The sequence below is a fragment of the Anas acuta genome, chromosome 1 (genome assembly GCF_963932015.1).
Source record: "Anas acuta chromosome 1, bAnaAcu1.1, whole genome shotgun sequence".
Classification (NCBI taxonomy): domain Eukaryota; kingdom Metazoa; phylum Chordata; class Aves; order Anseriformes; family Anatidae; genus Anas; species Anas acuta.
In genome coordinates, this window is record NC_088979.1 from 63,288,068 (window position 1) to 63,303,884 (window position 15,817).

General features: G+C 41.3%; 1 protein-coding gene across 11 annotated transcripts in view; it reads right to left on the minus strand.

The window, feature by feature from the left end:
* Positions 1 to 3,208: 3,208 nt before the first annotated feature.
* Positions 3,209 to 15,817, minus strand: part of LIMS1 (LIM zinc finger domain containing 1) — a 63,982-nt gene continuing 51,373 nt past the window's right edge. For 9 of the 11 annotated variants that reach the window (XM_068679417.1, XM_068679435.1, XM_068679426.1 and 6 more), the window contains 9 exons: positions 14,828 to 14,894; positions 12,087 to 12,207; positions 11,139 to 11,288; positions 9,954 to 10,104; positions 9,095 to 9,187; positions 7,804 to 7,852; positions 5,547 to 5,622; positions 5,104 to 5,295; positions 3,209 to 4,713 (listed from right to left, as the gene is read on the minus strand). In XM_068679417.1, the coding sequence (XP_068535518.1) occupies positions 5,148 to 5,295; positions 5,547 to 5,622; positions 7,804 to 7,852; positions 9,095 to 9,187; positions 9,954 to 10,104; positions 11,139 to 11,288; positions 12,087 to 12,207; positions 14,828 to 14,894 (855 nt within the window). In that variant the 3' untranslated portion in view covers positions 3,209 to 4,713; positions 5,104 to 5,147. The remainder of the gene's footprint in view (positions 4,714 to 5,103; positions 5,296 to 5,546; positions 5,623 to 7,803; positions 7,853 to 9,094; positions 9,188 to 9,953; positions 10,105 to 11,138; positions 11,289 to 12,086; positions 12,208 to 14,827; positions 14,895 to 15,817) is intronic. The other 2 variants (XM_068679398.1, XM_068679379.1) reach the window with 1 other exon arrangement.

Consider the following 15,817-nt stretch of genomic DNA (forward strand, 5'->3'; position numbering starts at 1 on the left):
GGGAGGGGAGGGGCGAGGCTGTGGCGCATGCGCGGGGCGGCCGCTGGGGCTCCCTGACAGGGCGTTAGGAACGGAGTTTGCAAAGGGTCCCTCAGAAAGGAGCTGGGAGCAGCCCTGAAGATGCGTTCATGCAGACCAGGTCAAGCGCCTTGACGCTGGTCAGCATCTCTGTGGAATTGGCACCGTGTTGTCCCCAGTGGTTGCAGCACCAGGAGGGTAGCCCCCCCTGGCAGGACAGCAGTTGACCATATTCATTGCTAACCTTACAACCAGACCACACTCAGCTTGGCTCACTACATGTTTTGATACCTTGGTGGGAACTGAGCTCAGGATTTGCCACTGCTGGAGGCAGGAAGGCTTTAGGCTCAGCTCCTTCCCCCTACAGCTACATCCATTGGGCTTTCTGAAGCGCTCCCTACTGTTATTCTAAGCAGGAGCTTCAAAAGGAATCTCTCTTCCTCGTGCATGATTGATCCCATGCAGTAAGAAGGGGGCAAAGCTGAGGCATCCATTCCGAAATCCCAGGCCCACAGCCTTCTTTGAGAGACCTAGTAGGGGTCATGGTTCAAACAACAATAATAAACTCAGCCTCTTTAAAGAAAGCATGTCCAGCTAGGTGAAATATTTATAATGCTGACAGGCCAGGAAGTCAGCTTCAACACTAGACCGGCAATTATCCAGGTTAATTGTCTAATTGCTAGCTCCCTCCCTGTTTTGCGCTGCTTTTCATAATGCTCTTGATGACAAAATCCATGGGTATTATTTCAATGATAGTTCACTCTGAAGACAACTCCCGAGGGAGCAGTGTGAATTTGGGCAACCCTCCGCTGGAGACAGGACTCCAATAATAAGAATACAGAAAAAAAAAAAAAAAAAACACCAACACCTGGAGGGTGATTAAACACTGTGACATATTGCCTACAGAGGCTTGTGAGATCTCCCTTGGAGATGCTCAAAACTTGGCTGGGTATGACTTTTGCTGTTGGGCCAGGAGTTGGCGGGGCTAATAGATAGGGCTTTAAACTAGAGTCGAAGGGGGAAGGGGCTTAAACCAGGCACGCTGGTGAAGACCTAAGGGATGGTACGCTAGAATCAGAGGGGCTGTGTGCCAGTGAGGTCCTTCGGTCAGATCCACAAGGTGCTGAGTGTAAGGAGACGCACCTGAAGTGCTTCTACACGAACACACGCAGTATGAGGAATAAAATGGATGAGCTAGAAGTCCTGGCCCAGTCCCACAACTACGACATCATCGGCATAAGCAAAACCTGGTGGGATGAGTCCTGTGACAAACGATCTGGGTGTAGGAATAGAAGGTATTTTGAGCAAGTTTGCTGATGACACCAAACTTGGAGGAGTTGTGGACTCGAATGAGGGTGGAAAGGCCTTGCAGAGGGATCTGGATAGGTTGGAGAGCTGGGCGATCACCAACCGCATGAAGTTCAGTAAGAGCAAGTGCTGGGTCCTGCACCTGGGACGGGGAAACCCTGGCTGCACGTACAGACTGGGCGATGAGACGCTGGAGAGCAGCCTAGAAGAGAGGGATCTGGGGGTCGTGGTAGACAGCAAGTTGAATATGAGCCGGCAGTGTGCCCTGGCAGCCAGGAGGGCCAACCGTGTCCTGGGGTGCATCAAGCACGGCATCGCTAGTAGGTCGAGAGAGGTGATTGTCCCGCTCTACTCTGCGCTGGTGCGGCCTCACCTCGAGTACTGTGTGCAGTTCTGGGCACCACAGTATAAAAAGGACATGAAACTGTTGGAGAGTGTCCAGAGGAGGGCTACGAAGATGGTGAAAGGCCTGGAGGGGAAGACGTATGAGGAACAGCTGAGGTCACTGGGCCTGTTCAGCCTGGAGAAGAGGAGGCTGAGGGGAGACCTCATCACAGTCTACAACTTCCTCGTAAGGGGGTGTCAAGAGGCAGAAGACCTTTTCTCCATTAACACCAGTGACAGGACCCGCGGGAACGGGGTTAAGCTGAGGCAGGGGAAATTTAGGCTTGACATCAGGAGGGGGTTGTTCACAGAGAGAGTGGTTGCACACTGGAACAGGCTCCCCAGGGAAGTGGTCACTGCACCGAGCCTGTCTGAATTTAAGAAGAGATTGGACTGTGCACTTAGTCACAAGGTCTGAACTTTTGGGTAGACCTGTGTGGTGTCAAGAGTTGGACTTGATGATCCTTAAGGGTTCCTTCCAACTCAGGATATTCTATGATTCTATGATTCTTTGAAGGTAGACCTGCCTTGAGCAAATGTGTGGACTACCTGGCCTGTAGCAGCCCCATCCTTCTGAAATATTTCTGTGACGGAGCAGGCTTTGAACCCCGGAACCCTTGGATGCTCTTAGTGCTACGTAGTGGGGTCTGAAACACATACACTCCTGTTAATGTCACAGAGACCACCACCTTGGTGCTACTGCACGATAGCACAGTCTTCATGATCAAGAATGTGGAAACACAGCAAAAAACATTGAGTTCGGGCCACAGGGTTACTGCGGAGCCTGGAGGAGGTGCAAACGAGGCTGCCACGTTCTGGGATATAACCACACAAGGCAGGCCATACCCCTTGGGGTCAGGGGCTGTTTCCACCCACAGTAGGGCTGCGCATACAGTCAGTGGAGCATGAAAAAACTAGAAGAACTGAATTACAATTTAAAGGAAGTATTGCTGAGAGTGGTCTCCCAAACCCATGGCACAGTCCGAAATCCCAACGGTGTTATCAGGCTAGTTATATAAACTTTTTTTTGGGGGGGAAGAGGGCTTCTCGTCATGAACACAGTAAGGACTGCATTCAGCTACTGAACTGTTACTGCACTGAATAACTACATACAATCATAACAAATAATAACGATCAAAAAGACCTTACCTAGCACTAAACTATAGGCTTGAGGTGAAAGCCGCATTACATTGAAAACAAGAGAGAAAAATGTGGTAGGAAGGTATGCATTTTAAACTCAGACAAGGTATTTTCTTTAGGAAAACCTCCTGACTGTGCCGATTCAGAAAACAGCCAGAAGAACCAAGTTGTTCATTACGAAGCAAACTGCAGTTTCTTTCTTAAACCTAATAACTAAAGTGCATACATAGGTTAGGTGTGTGTCTCCTTTAAATCAGGATAAGGAAGTATTTACATAGGCACAGGTAGAAGCATAGGGAAGAAAGGCTGCCTTGCTGCTTTTCCATCCATCTCAAACACTCATTGAAGAGAGCTGATACAAGTCTTAATAACATAGCCTTTATTGATGACACTGGAAAGATGTTTTGAAGCAACCAGTTTTCCATAAACAGGAAAGGAAATTTTGCTTGCTATGATGTAATTACATAAAATCTGTGTAAGTCACTAGTAAGAAAAAGAAAAAACAAACACGTGTAGTTGGTAACACAGTACCATCAGGAATTCCTGAGTAACTGCATTTTCAATAGAAAAGGGAAAAATAAAACAGGTGTGCATGAACAGAAGTCGACAGTATAAAACAATCAGGTGTATGTTATAAGGAATTCTGATGACTTGTGAACTCAGTTCTTGAGGATGACTAAAGAAATAGATCCTAGCAGGATCAAACCACATATATTTACACTCACAGTGTAAAAGTAATATTGCCAGTTAATTGAAATATGCATTTCCATTACTGTTCTAGACGTTAAAGAAGCTAAGAAGCTAAATTTAAACCTCAGGTGTTCACATTTGTAACAAAATTCCTCTTGCATCCTGAATAATTAAGGCAAAGTATGTTATCTTTTGAAAATACCTTGTATATAGTTTCTGCATAAAAATATGAAATAAAAATAAAACTATATATATATATTTAATGGAACACTGTTATGTATGGTCCAGCAGAACAAGGCACAAAAAGTAAATACAATGCAAAAGCATATATAAAAGTTAATGTGTTACTCTGAATGCAATATAGCAAAATTCAAGTAGTTCTGAGTATGCTCATTTCTTGCAGTAGGAATATAGACTTCATACAGATATTTCATGCTAAGTCCAATGTACAGATTCATCATGTAAGCACAAATGATCAGAAGCAGGTCATTTGTACAGTGACTGTATCTAGAAATAAGATACTTTTCAAACCATCTGAAACCAGGCTCCTTAATGAGACTATTTGACCTGAAATCTGGGCATCTTTGTTTTGTTTTTCCATGAGGTGAGGTATGTTTGGTTTCTTGCCCTAGACACTTGAAGTTTTATATTCATGCTTAATCTGCACATCAATACTTTCATTAATATAAATGACACTATGTGTCCTTAACATTGGACACATTTGCAAAGTGTGTCTTTGCAGGTATTCACAAGCATATTCTCCATCTAAAATTCCACAGAGATTACTGTGCACAGTGGCGCACTTGTACCAATTCTACTGCATTATCAGGGTCTGAAACCTTTCAGGTGAGTTGATATTTAATTTAGTCTATAAGTGTGGTCTATTTATCAACAAAAAAGTATACATGTACATGTACAGAGAATGGAAAATTTCAAAATATCTCAGTCTGATTGAAAGGCATGCATCATAATCTATTATCTCATTGCAGCCTCAAAGTCCCTCCCCACGAGTAAGACGTATAACATTTCCATAAAGAACAGGGAGAGCAGAAAAGTCTTCACTTCCTTCCCAAAGTTTCAGCTAGTTTCTTCAGTCTTTTCTTCAGCTCTAGAGGAAACTTCTCATAGCACTTTTTGCAGACAGGCTTCATATCAAATTCAACGAATTTATTCCTAAAATGACAAGGTAAAAAAAAAAAAAAAAAAGAAAAAAAGACATTTTTAATGGCAAGGATATTGTAAAAAAAATAAGTATCATGGCACACGTACACAGACAAAAAATTAGAACTCCAATTTATACATATCTATGAAGTTACTGCCACAAGGTTATATACATTGTAGACAGTAATTACAGTACTGCATGCGAGTTATGTAGCCTTTTCCCAAGTGTCCATATTTATTAGCTGTGTCACTTACAAGGCCTTTCAAATCAATCTCATTGCAGACTAAACATAAGATAATGAAATAACATTATTTTGAGTTGCAGTTGTGTTAAAAATATTTTGGTTTTGATTGCCATGAATGCATGCAAAAATTTTAAATAAAAGCATCCTTAGCACTAACCAAAGAAGAAAGGAGCAGAGGTGGTGGTGAGAAGGAAAAAAAGTTTACAGACAGATTGGCTTTTTCTTTTTCTGCTTCTCTTTATCCTTCGCTTCACGTTCCCGTTTGGCAAGGCGTCGCTTAAATTCATCTGGCATTTTCTCATAACAATGTTTGCAGACAGGTTTTAGATCAATTTCAACAAACTTATCCCTTTGGAGTTAAACAGAAAAAATAAAGGGACAGAAACGGAGGAGAGTTAAGAAGATATAACTGAAGGAAGAACTGAACAGACAGCTGAAAAAGATGTGAATTAGTAAATGGAGCTAGAGGAAGAAAGGCACAATTTTCTCAATGCTGATCATATGTTTTTTGTACCATAACAGTTAAACTACAGCAACATCTACACTGTAAAGATAACCACCGATACGTTTTGAAGGCATCACACCTATCAATAAACTTACTTGAGTGTTAACTTAGTGTTGCAAGTTGAACAAGCAAAACAGTTCACACACCATGCCTTATTCAGAGCTGACACAACTAGAGCAAGGGAAAAAAGAAAGGAAAACATTAGCATTACAAAAAAAATATTTTAAAAAATAAGCTGTAATGTTCACGAGACATGAAGAACAAGCATTTGATTCATATATCCAGAATTGAGGCCCGTAACAATAACATGGCAAGACTAGGAAGGCACATGTGAATGCTGTGCAGCGGGACCATAAAGTGTTGATAAAGCTGTCTCTGAGGGCACACACAGCACTATGGTCACCAGCAAGACCAGTTTAACAAATTTTTGACTCTCGTTGCTTGCTTCTACCTCATCTCATAGCATGCTGACCTCAGGCAACTGTTTTGTGAGGCCATGTTTCAAACATGACCAGGAGACTTTTTCAGCTGAAAAGCAATCCAGCAAAAGGGTGTTAAATGTTTTCATTCTGTTTCATTCCCCAGATCCTGCTCAGACTGCAGTGCCATCAACTGTAGCACTTGCCTGGTCAAAGAAAGTAACATGATCCAGGAATCAGGGTAAATCAGGTAAATCAGGGCTATCAAAGTGGAAAAAAAAGTTACGGACTAACGAGATAAATCACTTTATCATGATAAACATGAATATATTTTTATTCTTTGTTTTGGAGAGAAAGCATTTTCTCTTTGTTCTGTATCTCACTTTTCTGTTCCTCCTCTCTTTCACAGTACACCTTCCCAACTTTCCTTGCCAAAACTTGCTTCTCTTTTTAACCAAATGTAGAGGATCCAAGGCAATGCAATGCTTTTCTCCTAAAATGCAACATTTTGTCAGCAGCAAACAAAAACACAACATTGTCATGCAAAACTTTTTTTTTTCCTACTCTATTGGGCCAAGCACATCCACAGAAGAATAGCATACAGTTATTCACCTGCTTGCCAAAATAATACTAAGCAGATGAAAGTCTTCGCTTATAAGTAACCTCTCCAATACAGTCATAGACACTCTCTTGAAAAACTGCTGTCACAGATGTCTGTTTCAGCAGAGAGAGGAAACAAAAAAGGATACTCATCACTTGTGACAGCAGTGTCAAATTTCTGTGCAGAAGTGAAAGAAGAAATGTAGAACAATTGAAGACAGGCAATGAAAATAAAGAAATGACGACATTGCAATCTGTTCAGTTCAGTGACTGACACATACAATATGGGAGTCAGATTACACGGTGTAACGTAAAAAATACAAAGAGATGTGGTGATCAGACAAGGCTGATTTATTCATTTGCTTCAAGCCCCAGTTCCTTCATTCAGGATTTCAGCAAAGATGAAGATACGGCTTCCTCCAAAGCCTTCTGGATTGTTGTTCTGCAGGTACAGTCCAGTCCCAAAAACGCAGGGAAAGCACATCCTGGGAATTTGGGTCTCACCCTATATTTACATGACTATGAACTACTTTATGGCTCCTTCTAAAAGCTAGAGGCTTCCGCACACTTTGCTAATAGCTTTGGTTTAGGCGAGGCTAACATTGGTATTACAGTGTTTACTTCAGGCAGGTGTAACCAGGAACAAAGTAATGTGGCATTATTGCAGGTAGAATGATTTGCCTTTGGACAATCAGCTATGATAAAATGCCAAAAAGTGTCCAAAATAGTCCTGCCCCCCAAAATTAAACCACTTGTTTCCACTTATGCCTTCACAGGACAGATCTTTACGATTCCTTCCTGGTTTTGTGAAATTACCATCAGCCTAGATTTTCAAAAGACAGGTGCCTGAGATAGATAGGCAAATATCTCCAGGAAGTGGATTGAAATGAAAGTTAGGCACTTTAAAAAATCTGTTAGAAAGCTCACCTAAATATTTCAATATCTAAATTATTTTCCAAATCTGGCTCATGATCCCTAAATTCATTTGAGAAGATGCCCATGTAGTCATTCGCACAGTTGCATGTGTTCATTTTTAAGGTAGGTGGGGCAGGAAGCCACCAGTGCATCTCCCAGCACCCCTGAACTTTGCTTGTTACTAAAGGTTTTCCAGCTGACCACAGTTCTCTTTACACACTGTCATAAAACATTCGCTACAAGGTCTTCTTACTATTTGGCCTCTAACTAATCAGATCTATCCTAATTTCTCATCAAGATAATGGCTTATTTTGGTTTAATGAGAATAGTCAGAGATTCAACAAGGGCCTTACTTCCACTGTTAGAGAGAACTTCCATCAAAATGTAACGTTAAGAAAACAGTCAGTAAAGTGCTTACCATCTCCTTCAATCACACGATTGCAATGGAAACAAACATCACCGAACAGCTGAAGAGGAAGGAGAAATAATGAATTTTTAATGGAATGATTTTATCAAAGGTAGCTTCTCAAAATAACAAAACATTCTATTTTGGCTTAAGGGCACAGTAGCTTTACTGTTTATTTCAGTAAAAAAAAAAAAAAAGAGAAAATCAGCAGGTCTGCTTTTGTTTTCCAATTAAGTTTCGCATTCATCTTATCAGAAAAAGTCTCTGTAATGCTGAAGGTGAAAACATCTGTTTGCATCTGCATGACCCTCTAAAAATGTTGTGTTGTTTTGTTTTGCTATTTCTCTAACCCTGAACATTTAAAATACAGCAAAGTCACATACAGATCTTTAGCAATCATCCAATTTAACGTTTGGACTTACAAGAGCATACCACTTTTTCTGGCAAAAGCTGTAAGGAAATGCTATGTTTATTTATTTTTCTTAAAATCAATTGATCAATAAATAAAAGGCCAGAAATCCTTCATTCCATGGCATTTATTGCCTACAAGTGTGCCAGCAACATTTCAATCATCTGCTCTTCATCACTGACCAATTAAGAATCCAACTGTAATTAGAAGATGCCTTACAACTCCCAGAGATAATTCCTCCTCTTTACTTAGCCAAGCAAAGGTGTGTACGTGACACCTTGTGGTTGGCTTCCAAATAAAAATGGTTTACACCTTGCAGTGCTGGAATGCACAATTAAGGGAGTCTGCAGGGAACTGTATGTAGCTCTTATTTAAATGCAAGCGGTCACTAGGTGGTGTCCTCTGACAAATTAAGTCTTTGTAGTCTTAGGCAGCTGAATGAATGAGCTGGGTGATGCTGTGTATCCTAACACAGATCATCTTAGAGTAGCAGAAAAAAACACGCTACTCACTAAGGCTTCATGTTAAACCACAGCTCCTGAATCGCAAATCTTCTTTAACTTCTTGGGAAAGATTGGGTGTCATTAGCTGCTCTCATCTCACAGACAAGCAAAAGCTTCAAACAGCTCTACATAAGCGCCACTAAGCTTGAAGAGCAACTTGATACTGATTAGCCCATCTAGTCTTTGTGAAATCCCTGAAGTTTTCTTTTTCAATGCCAGATTTATAATTAGAGAAAATGATAAAAATTAACTGCAACAGAGCATCTGCTAATTAGCTTTATGCCCACAGGTGATTATGAGAAAACAGAATAATGCCTATGGTCTTCCACCTCCTTTAATAAAATCGATTCATGAGTTTAACAACACAATTTTGAAAAATATGCAACCTTACCTGATTGTAGTGGGTTTCACAATATGCCAAGCCTTTTCTCTCATAATGACGATGACCCAGGAATGGCTTCTCACATTTCGCACACACAAAATGCTATGAAGAAAATTATATACATTTTTTGATTACTTGGAAGCAATTGTAGTTTTTTGGAAAGCAAATTAAATGATGTGATAAAGCAAATTAAATGATTAAACATCACGTCTACTGAGCTAGCTGTGCCATCTTGCAAAGGAGAATTAAAACTTGTCTTCAACATTTCAATCCAAAAGTTACAAAAAAAGCAAGCAAAGTGATGTGATATCAATTAATAGAATGAATGGAGATTAAATAATAAGCACCATCATTACACTCTTGTGAAGAAAGCTCTTGCTGGAGGAGATTTTCAAAACAAAAGGAATAGGCTGCTTATCTTCCTAATTCAAAAGGAAGATATGGAACTAAGTCTTGTACGTGCCCTTGAAATATGAAACCTTCCCATGAAGTGCTTTAACTGTGGCAGGTAACTGTGAAAGACTTAAGAATATTATGGTGCCCAGTAGTATTACAGTTGTCACAGAACTTTACTGCCTTTCCATATATCCTCCTCTTCACTTTGTGAAATTTTCTTCTGTAAGGAGCTGGCAGTGCTTCCTCTGATTAATGATTTTAGCTTCACAGTCAAAGGTCTCTGCAAGGTTGGAAATAGCTCTCATTTCACAGTGAAAGACCAGACATAAGAAGGTTGAAAATGGAATTAGGAGAATGCATATACTAATTATTCCTGCATCCTTTTCTAATCCTTTCATGTAGACTGATCAGCAATATTCCAGCTATGTTAATATTTACACTTGTGAAAGACAATGTATCAGCTACTGTTTACCTCCACATGCCACTGTTTGCCCATAGCATTCACCACGCGCCCTTCAATTGGTCTTCTACATGCTCCACAGATGGGGACACCCATTTTGTCATGACAGGGTAAACAATATAATTCTCCCTTCAACTCACGAGCATCAGCAGTAAGCTCCTTCCTGTTCAAAAGTTAATTAATTGAGAGCATGAATAAAGGAACCGAATGATTTCAACTCTTGAGAGTTTCTGGAGATAACCTAATTTTTAGCATTTGTTTTAGAGATTGGATTTATACTACAATAATGGATCTAGCAGCATCAAATATGGCAATTCTTTTTTTTTTGAAACAAGGCTGATTCCATAGTAAACTGAGAAAACCCTGCTAAGTACAATGCATTAAGTCTCTCTGAAAATAGCTACTGAGCTGTTTTCAAACGTGTTTGAAAGCTGTAGTCATGCTTGGCTTCTATTCTGGTCCTCTTATCACCTGTTTATTTTAGATTTACATAAATGTAACTGAAAGGAAAATGCAATTCTTTACTTTTTCCCTATGGCATAAAACATCAGAGAAAGAAAAATATGAGCTGACACTGGCACTGACGCAATAGTACAGGTGGCTTTTCAAATCAGCCTTTGTTATGGCACTGAAACGATAGCTTCCTTTATACCAAATATAAGCAACTAATAATGTGTTCTGTATCCTACAACGTCCCCTGATCTGTGCATCTGGGGATGTAGAAACACGAATCTATGTAGACTACAGTTGCAGAAGCTGATAACATGAGGTAAGGGAAAGCTTCTAAGAAAACGTCTTTAAAAGGAATGAACAAAGTTTTCATTTAACTCAGCTAGAAATAACATGGGCAAGATAATAAGCAGCTAAGGAGGATCACTTTTCTACCCTTTGTTGCAGAAGAAGCTATCAGTCATTTTGCTGCTACAGAAACATCTATCTGTGCCCAGACTTCATATTTCTTAAGGAAATGCTGAAAATTACAATCTTTCATTACTCCCCAACATATCGGCTGTTGTCTGAGCTAAAGGTCTAACTCCACCATCCCAAAAGCGATAACCAGACACACATCTGGCTATAAGGCACCCCAAACCTGTCCCTCTTGCCTGTGTAACAGGACTGGATTTCACTTTTAAATGTACATGGATGAAGCAAAGAAAAACAGCATTTTCTTGTCTTCCTTTGCAGAACTCAAGTTACCCGCAGTTTGCACAGTTGAAGTGATCAGGGTGGTAAGGATCATTTTTGAATATGAGAGGCTGTTCGTCAATAATGGCGTGGCACTTCTGGCAAATGTACTTTCCCAAGCCTCTGGCCTTTTCCCTGTTATGGCAAGGACGGCAGAGATGCCTGAAACAACATAAAAAACATAGGTAAGTACTAGCACCAGTTAGTACAGTGAAAAATATACATCAAACATCTATTAGAACTTCATTTCAATCAGCCTTTTTGAGCAGAAGGAGGGCTATCATATTTCCTATCATTTCAGGACTATAATTTCTTCAACTTGTTTGAATTTAAGCTGTGTCAAAAACACAGAAAACAATGTTCACTACAGATTCTCACTGCTGAATATTTTATTCTCAAACTCTTAAAAATTTAGCTTGGAAGCTGGATCGCCACACAGGTCCTAATTCTATAAAAACAACTCCGTATGCCATATTAAACTTATGAAGTCAATGGCCATATAACCCACTTGCAAAACATCCCTGTGATCACAGCTGGTAAAAAAGGGAAGGCTCCCAATGAACTGAAAACATTTATTGATGAATAAGGTGCTGAACTGGACTCAAATTGGAAACCCATGTTGGAAAAACAAGAATTGATTTTAAAAAAATACAATACTTCTGCATCTGAATGTTGTCTCTCTTATCAGAATGTACCCTACCAATCCTGAAATGTCACCGGGTACAGACAAGACCTGGTGTTGACAAGTAATCTGGTGTTGAGGTAGATAAATGGTTAAGATTTTATGTGCATATTCTAAGATATCCATTTTTAATTTTGTGATGCACCCTCAGACCTTTTTCTCATAAAAGCCACTTCAGTTACTCCGCCTCAACTGGAAAGTTTTAAGGGCCATAACTGCTAAGTCCCACCTCTCATTTCATTTTATTCATGAGCAGTAACAGAAGGATGAAGACCTACCTCCCAGCATTCTTGACAAATCCAATATCTGCCAATACTTGTTGGCAGATGTCACAGCAGAAGCATTCTGGATGCCAACTGTTGTTCATAGCCTTAATAACACGACCAATAATGAACTCACCTGTAAGAAAGACAATACCAGGATTTACAATACCGTGCTAGACAAAGTTAAAAGAAACCCACAACCGAATCACTACAATTACATCATCATCCTCTCCTCATACACTGCCCACCTCCCCCCAAATCTGGTAGGATATATTATTTTCAGTATTGCAGTTCTGGTTCTAAACTCTGGAATTTGGGTTGTTTTTGTTTGTTTGTTTTTTGCTGTGGGTCAGAAGCAGATGTCCTTGCTGATGGACAACCTTCTGTTCTTTATATATAAGCCTTTCTCCACCTTCTCTCTGCAATTATCCCTTTCCAGTCCTATCTGTTTTTTCTTATCTGATCTCAAACTCTTGCAAAATATACAGAGTTCTTTTTATAATATGTCAGTCTTGTCTCCTTATCATCTTTGTCTTTCTCCTCTTTTAGAAGAGGGCAATTTTAATTTGTCATTTACACAGTAGTGACTATTACTCCACTAGGCCTGTAATCAAGCCTTGAAAGGGCTCTATACTCAAAGCACTACTGAACTGAGCTTGGGTGGCCTTGGACCTATTGAAAAAAAAAAAAAATCAGAAAAGAAAAAGAAAAACAAAAACATGACGTCAAAGCGCGAAGATGCAATGGGAGAATGCACTTACTAAACAGTAAATCCGACACACACAACAACTCCTAACCTACCACAAGGAGTCCTGTCCTGCAAGGCATTGAAAAAGTGTTAAAATTACTATTGTGCATGCACTGTGTGACTCCACTGCACAGGCAGTGGAGCCATGTCCACCACACAGGGGACACGTGTTTAGTTGTTCTCTATGTGGACATTGCAGCCAAGGCCCCTGAGCAGTGCCCCAGAGCACTCTGCCTAAGACGTGCTGGGAGCTCAGCTTCCTGGTGCTGAGGAAGGCTGAATCCTGGCTGCAAAGAGCCTGCAAATCAAACTGCTGTCAAAGAGAAGCGATCAGTCAGATAACAGATGTGAATGAAAGGAAGTCTAGCATGCAACTCTGTGGCATTCCCATGAAGTCATCGCTTTTCAAGAATAAAACCCAACGGACTCTAAAAATGTCAGGAAAGCTTGAGGCATCACTGCTGACAACAGCCCTGTTGATTTTGGCCACCCTTAGTAAATCCAAACACTGGAAAAGCCCAGTTCCAGTTAGGACCCATGAGGTGCTGTAGGTAAAAGAGCAGAGTGACCTGGGAGGCCGCCCAGCCAGCCAGTCACACCCTCCAGCAAAGTCACTTACTTTCAACCCATCTGTCAGAACTAGTCAGTCCGCAAAACTGATGAAGTTTTAACAGAGCTGGTGCTACGAGGAGCCAGGGTAGGAGCAGCTGAAGCTGTTCTAGATGAGGAGCTGTGCCAGCTGGGCAGGAGAAACCCTGGAGACACATGGTGTAGCTCCTCCACAGCCCTCTGCCTGGGACCAGAACAGCTTCTGGATGCTGAAGAGGTAAGGGCTCCTCTGCCCAGCCCACCAAAGGCAAGTAACAGTGCTAACAGAGAGGAGCAGAGCTCAGCCGTGTGTGGACAATGCTGGTGTGCAGGAAGAGCAGCACTTTCTGTTTAAACAGGTTAGAGAGGAGGGCTTGCAAAAATCCTTTGCAGGCCAGAAGCAGGGATGCAGAAGGGGAAGCCCTGGCACAGAGGAGCAGGAAGGGGACAAAGGAAGGGGACTGCAGAGTGACAGGAGGAATACAACAATTCCTCATGCTTAGGAAGTGACTGGCCTGCCTGTAGAAGGAATGAAGTGAGACACTTTCTGGTTTGTCACATACTTCAGGTTTAGCTCAGATATCATCAGCAAGCCCTGTCTTCCTCTTCCCCTTCCCCTGCTTGCTCAAATCTGCAGCTTTAAATTCAAAGCTCCAGAACATCTGCTTCCCCCTTTCCCAGCACCCAGCCCCTCCCTCCGCACAAGGGAAAGGCCTTACTAAGATAAGCAAAAGTTGTAGCGGCTTGCCAAGGCACCACAGAAAAACAAGAGCTTCCAAACCAGCTCAAGCAGTGGTACAGTAATGACTTGGGCAGCCCTGCCCAAGCAAATGTGTCACACAGAGAACACAGAGGAAAAAAAAAACAACTTGCAATTGGTTGCAGTGTAGCAGACACGCAAACATTTACATCATCGGACAAATTGACAAAAGGCAGCCCTCGGCGTTACACAGATTAGACATCAGATGCTGAAGGAATTTGTTTCAGAAGGATGAAAGGGGACCAGCCGACTTATCAGTTGGTGGTAAGAGGAGATGATAAAGACCGTCCATGGAGGAGGACAACATGGATGGGTTGCAATTGTCAAAAGAGGTGACAGACTCGCTGGAGGGTTTCAGCTGCATGAGAAGGGTTGAATATAAGCACATGCATGTAGATGCAGATAACCACGAATGGTCTGTTCATTGGGTCACTGGACCAACAGCTTAATTTTTCACTCAAATAATGCAAACCTTTTTTTTAAAAAAAAAAACTACTGTTTGATGACCTTTAGGGAAAGCAGCTCCCAAGTTCTCTGAAGCCTCCTTCCCAAGGCCACCTCCCCGAGTACATACAGAAGGGTTGCACATCTTCCCCCAGCAATATGTGCACTTCCCATTTGTGATCAGCATGAAGCACTTTGCCTCAGCGGAAAACTTACCACACTGATGGCAGCATGGGGCGAAAAGCATTTGGAAATCGTGTTCACAGTACTTCCTCCCTTCAAACTGCAAATGGAAAACAAGCCAAGAGTTAGAGGGATGAGGAGCATGTCCTTGACGTAAATACTGTCACATACCAGGCTGTTTCCAGATGCAACTGGGTAGTAGATGATGAGGAGTTGTACAAAAAACAAACCTGACCATCTGCTAGAAAAACAGGTACTAAATTCACCCACCTTAAGTCAGCACACGGCATTAAGAGAGTACTATTCCTTTAATACTGTTTAGAGCATGTGGCATTTTTCTGTCACCCCTTTACCTCACAGCGGATGCCTGAATTTTGACAGACTGATGACAATCTGATGCAACTGATAGGATTCTGGGCAGGAAATTAGCTTTCGAAAACCTTTCCTGGGGGGAAGCATTTTCTCTGAACCCATTTGATCCCTTCCCCACTCTGCATTTCCTGTAAGAATGGCCCAGCACACTGGAGGAAGTAAGTCTGGGGGAGGAAGAACCCCAGGGACTGAAATCCTCACAATTTATGGAGCAGTGCAGCCAAACATACAGAGAAATCATGCTTTTCCTTCACCATGGTGGTTTGAGGAAATTTTAAGGAACAAAATCCTCTAAATTGACTAGGTGAAATTGGGACATTATCTAAAGGGATTTGGAGCTGAATTTTTTCAAAGCTTAGAGAAGTTCAGCTGTAGTTCAAGCTCATAGAGAAAAAAACTATGGAAAAAAAAAAGTTCAACAGCACTGCATTAGCAACCTAACCAAGGAATATGTAAAAACATGTAGGCGAGTATGTCCTGAAGTGAAGGGAAATGTTTAGATACCTCCAGGCACATCATTAGTAGACACAAATGCCAACCAGCATGTTAAAACCAGACAGACAATATCAGGTATGTTTGGATTTGAATGTCTCTGTTTAGTACACTGGAAAAGGGATAGCAGGAAAACCCCAATTCCTTCTTTGTACTGAG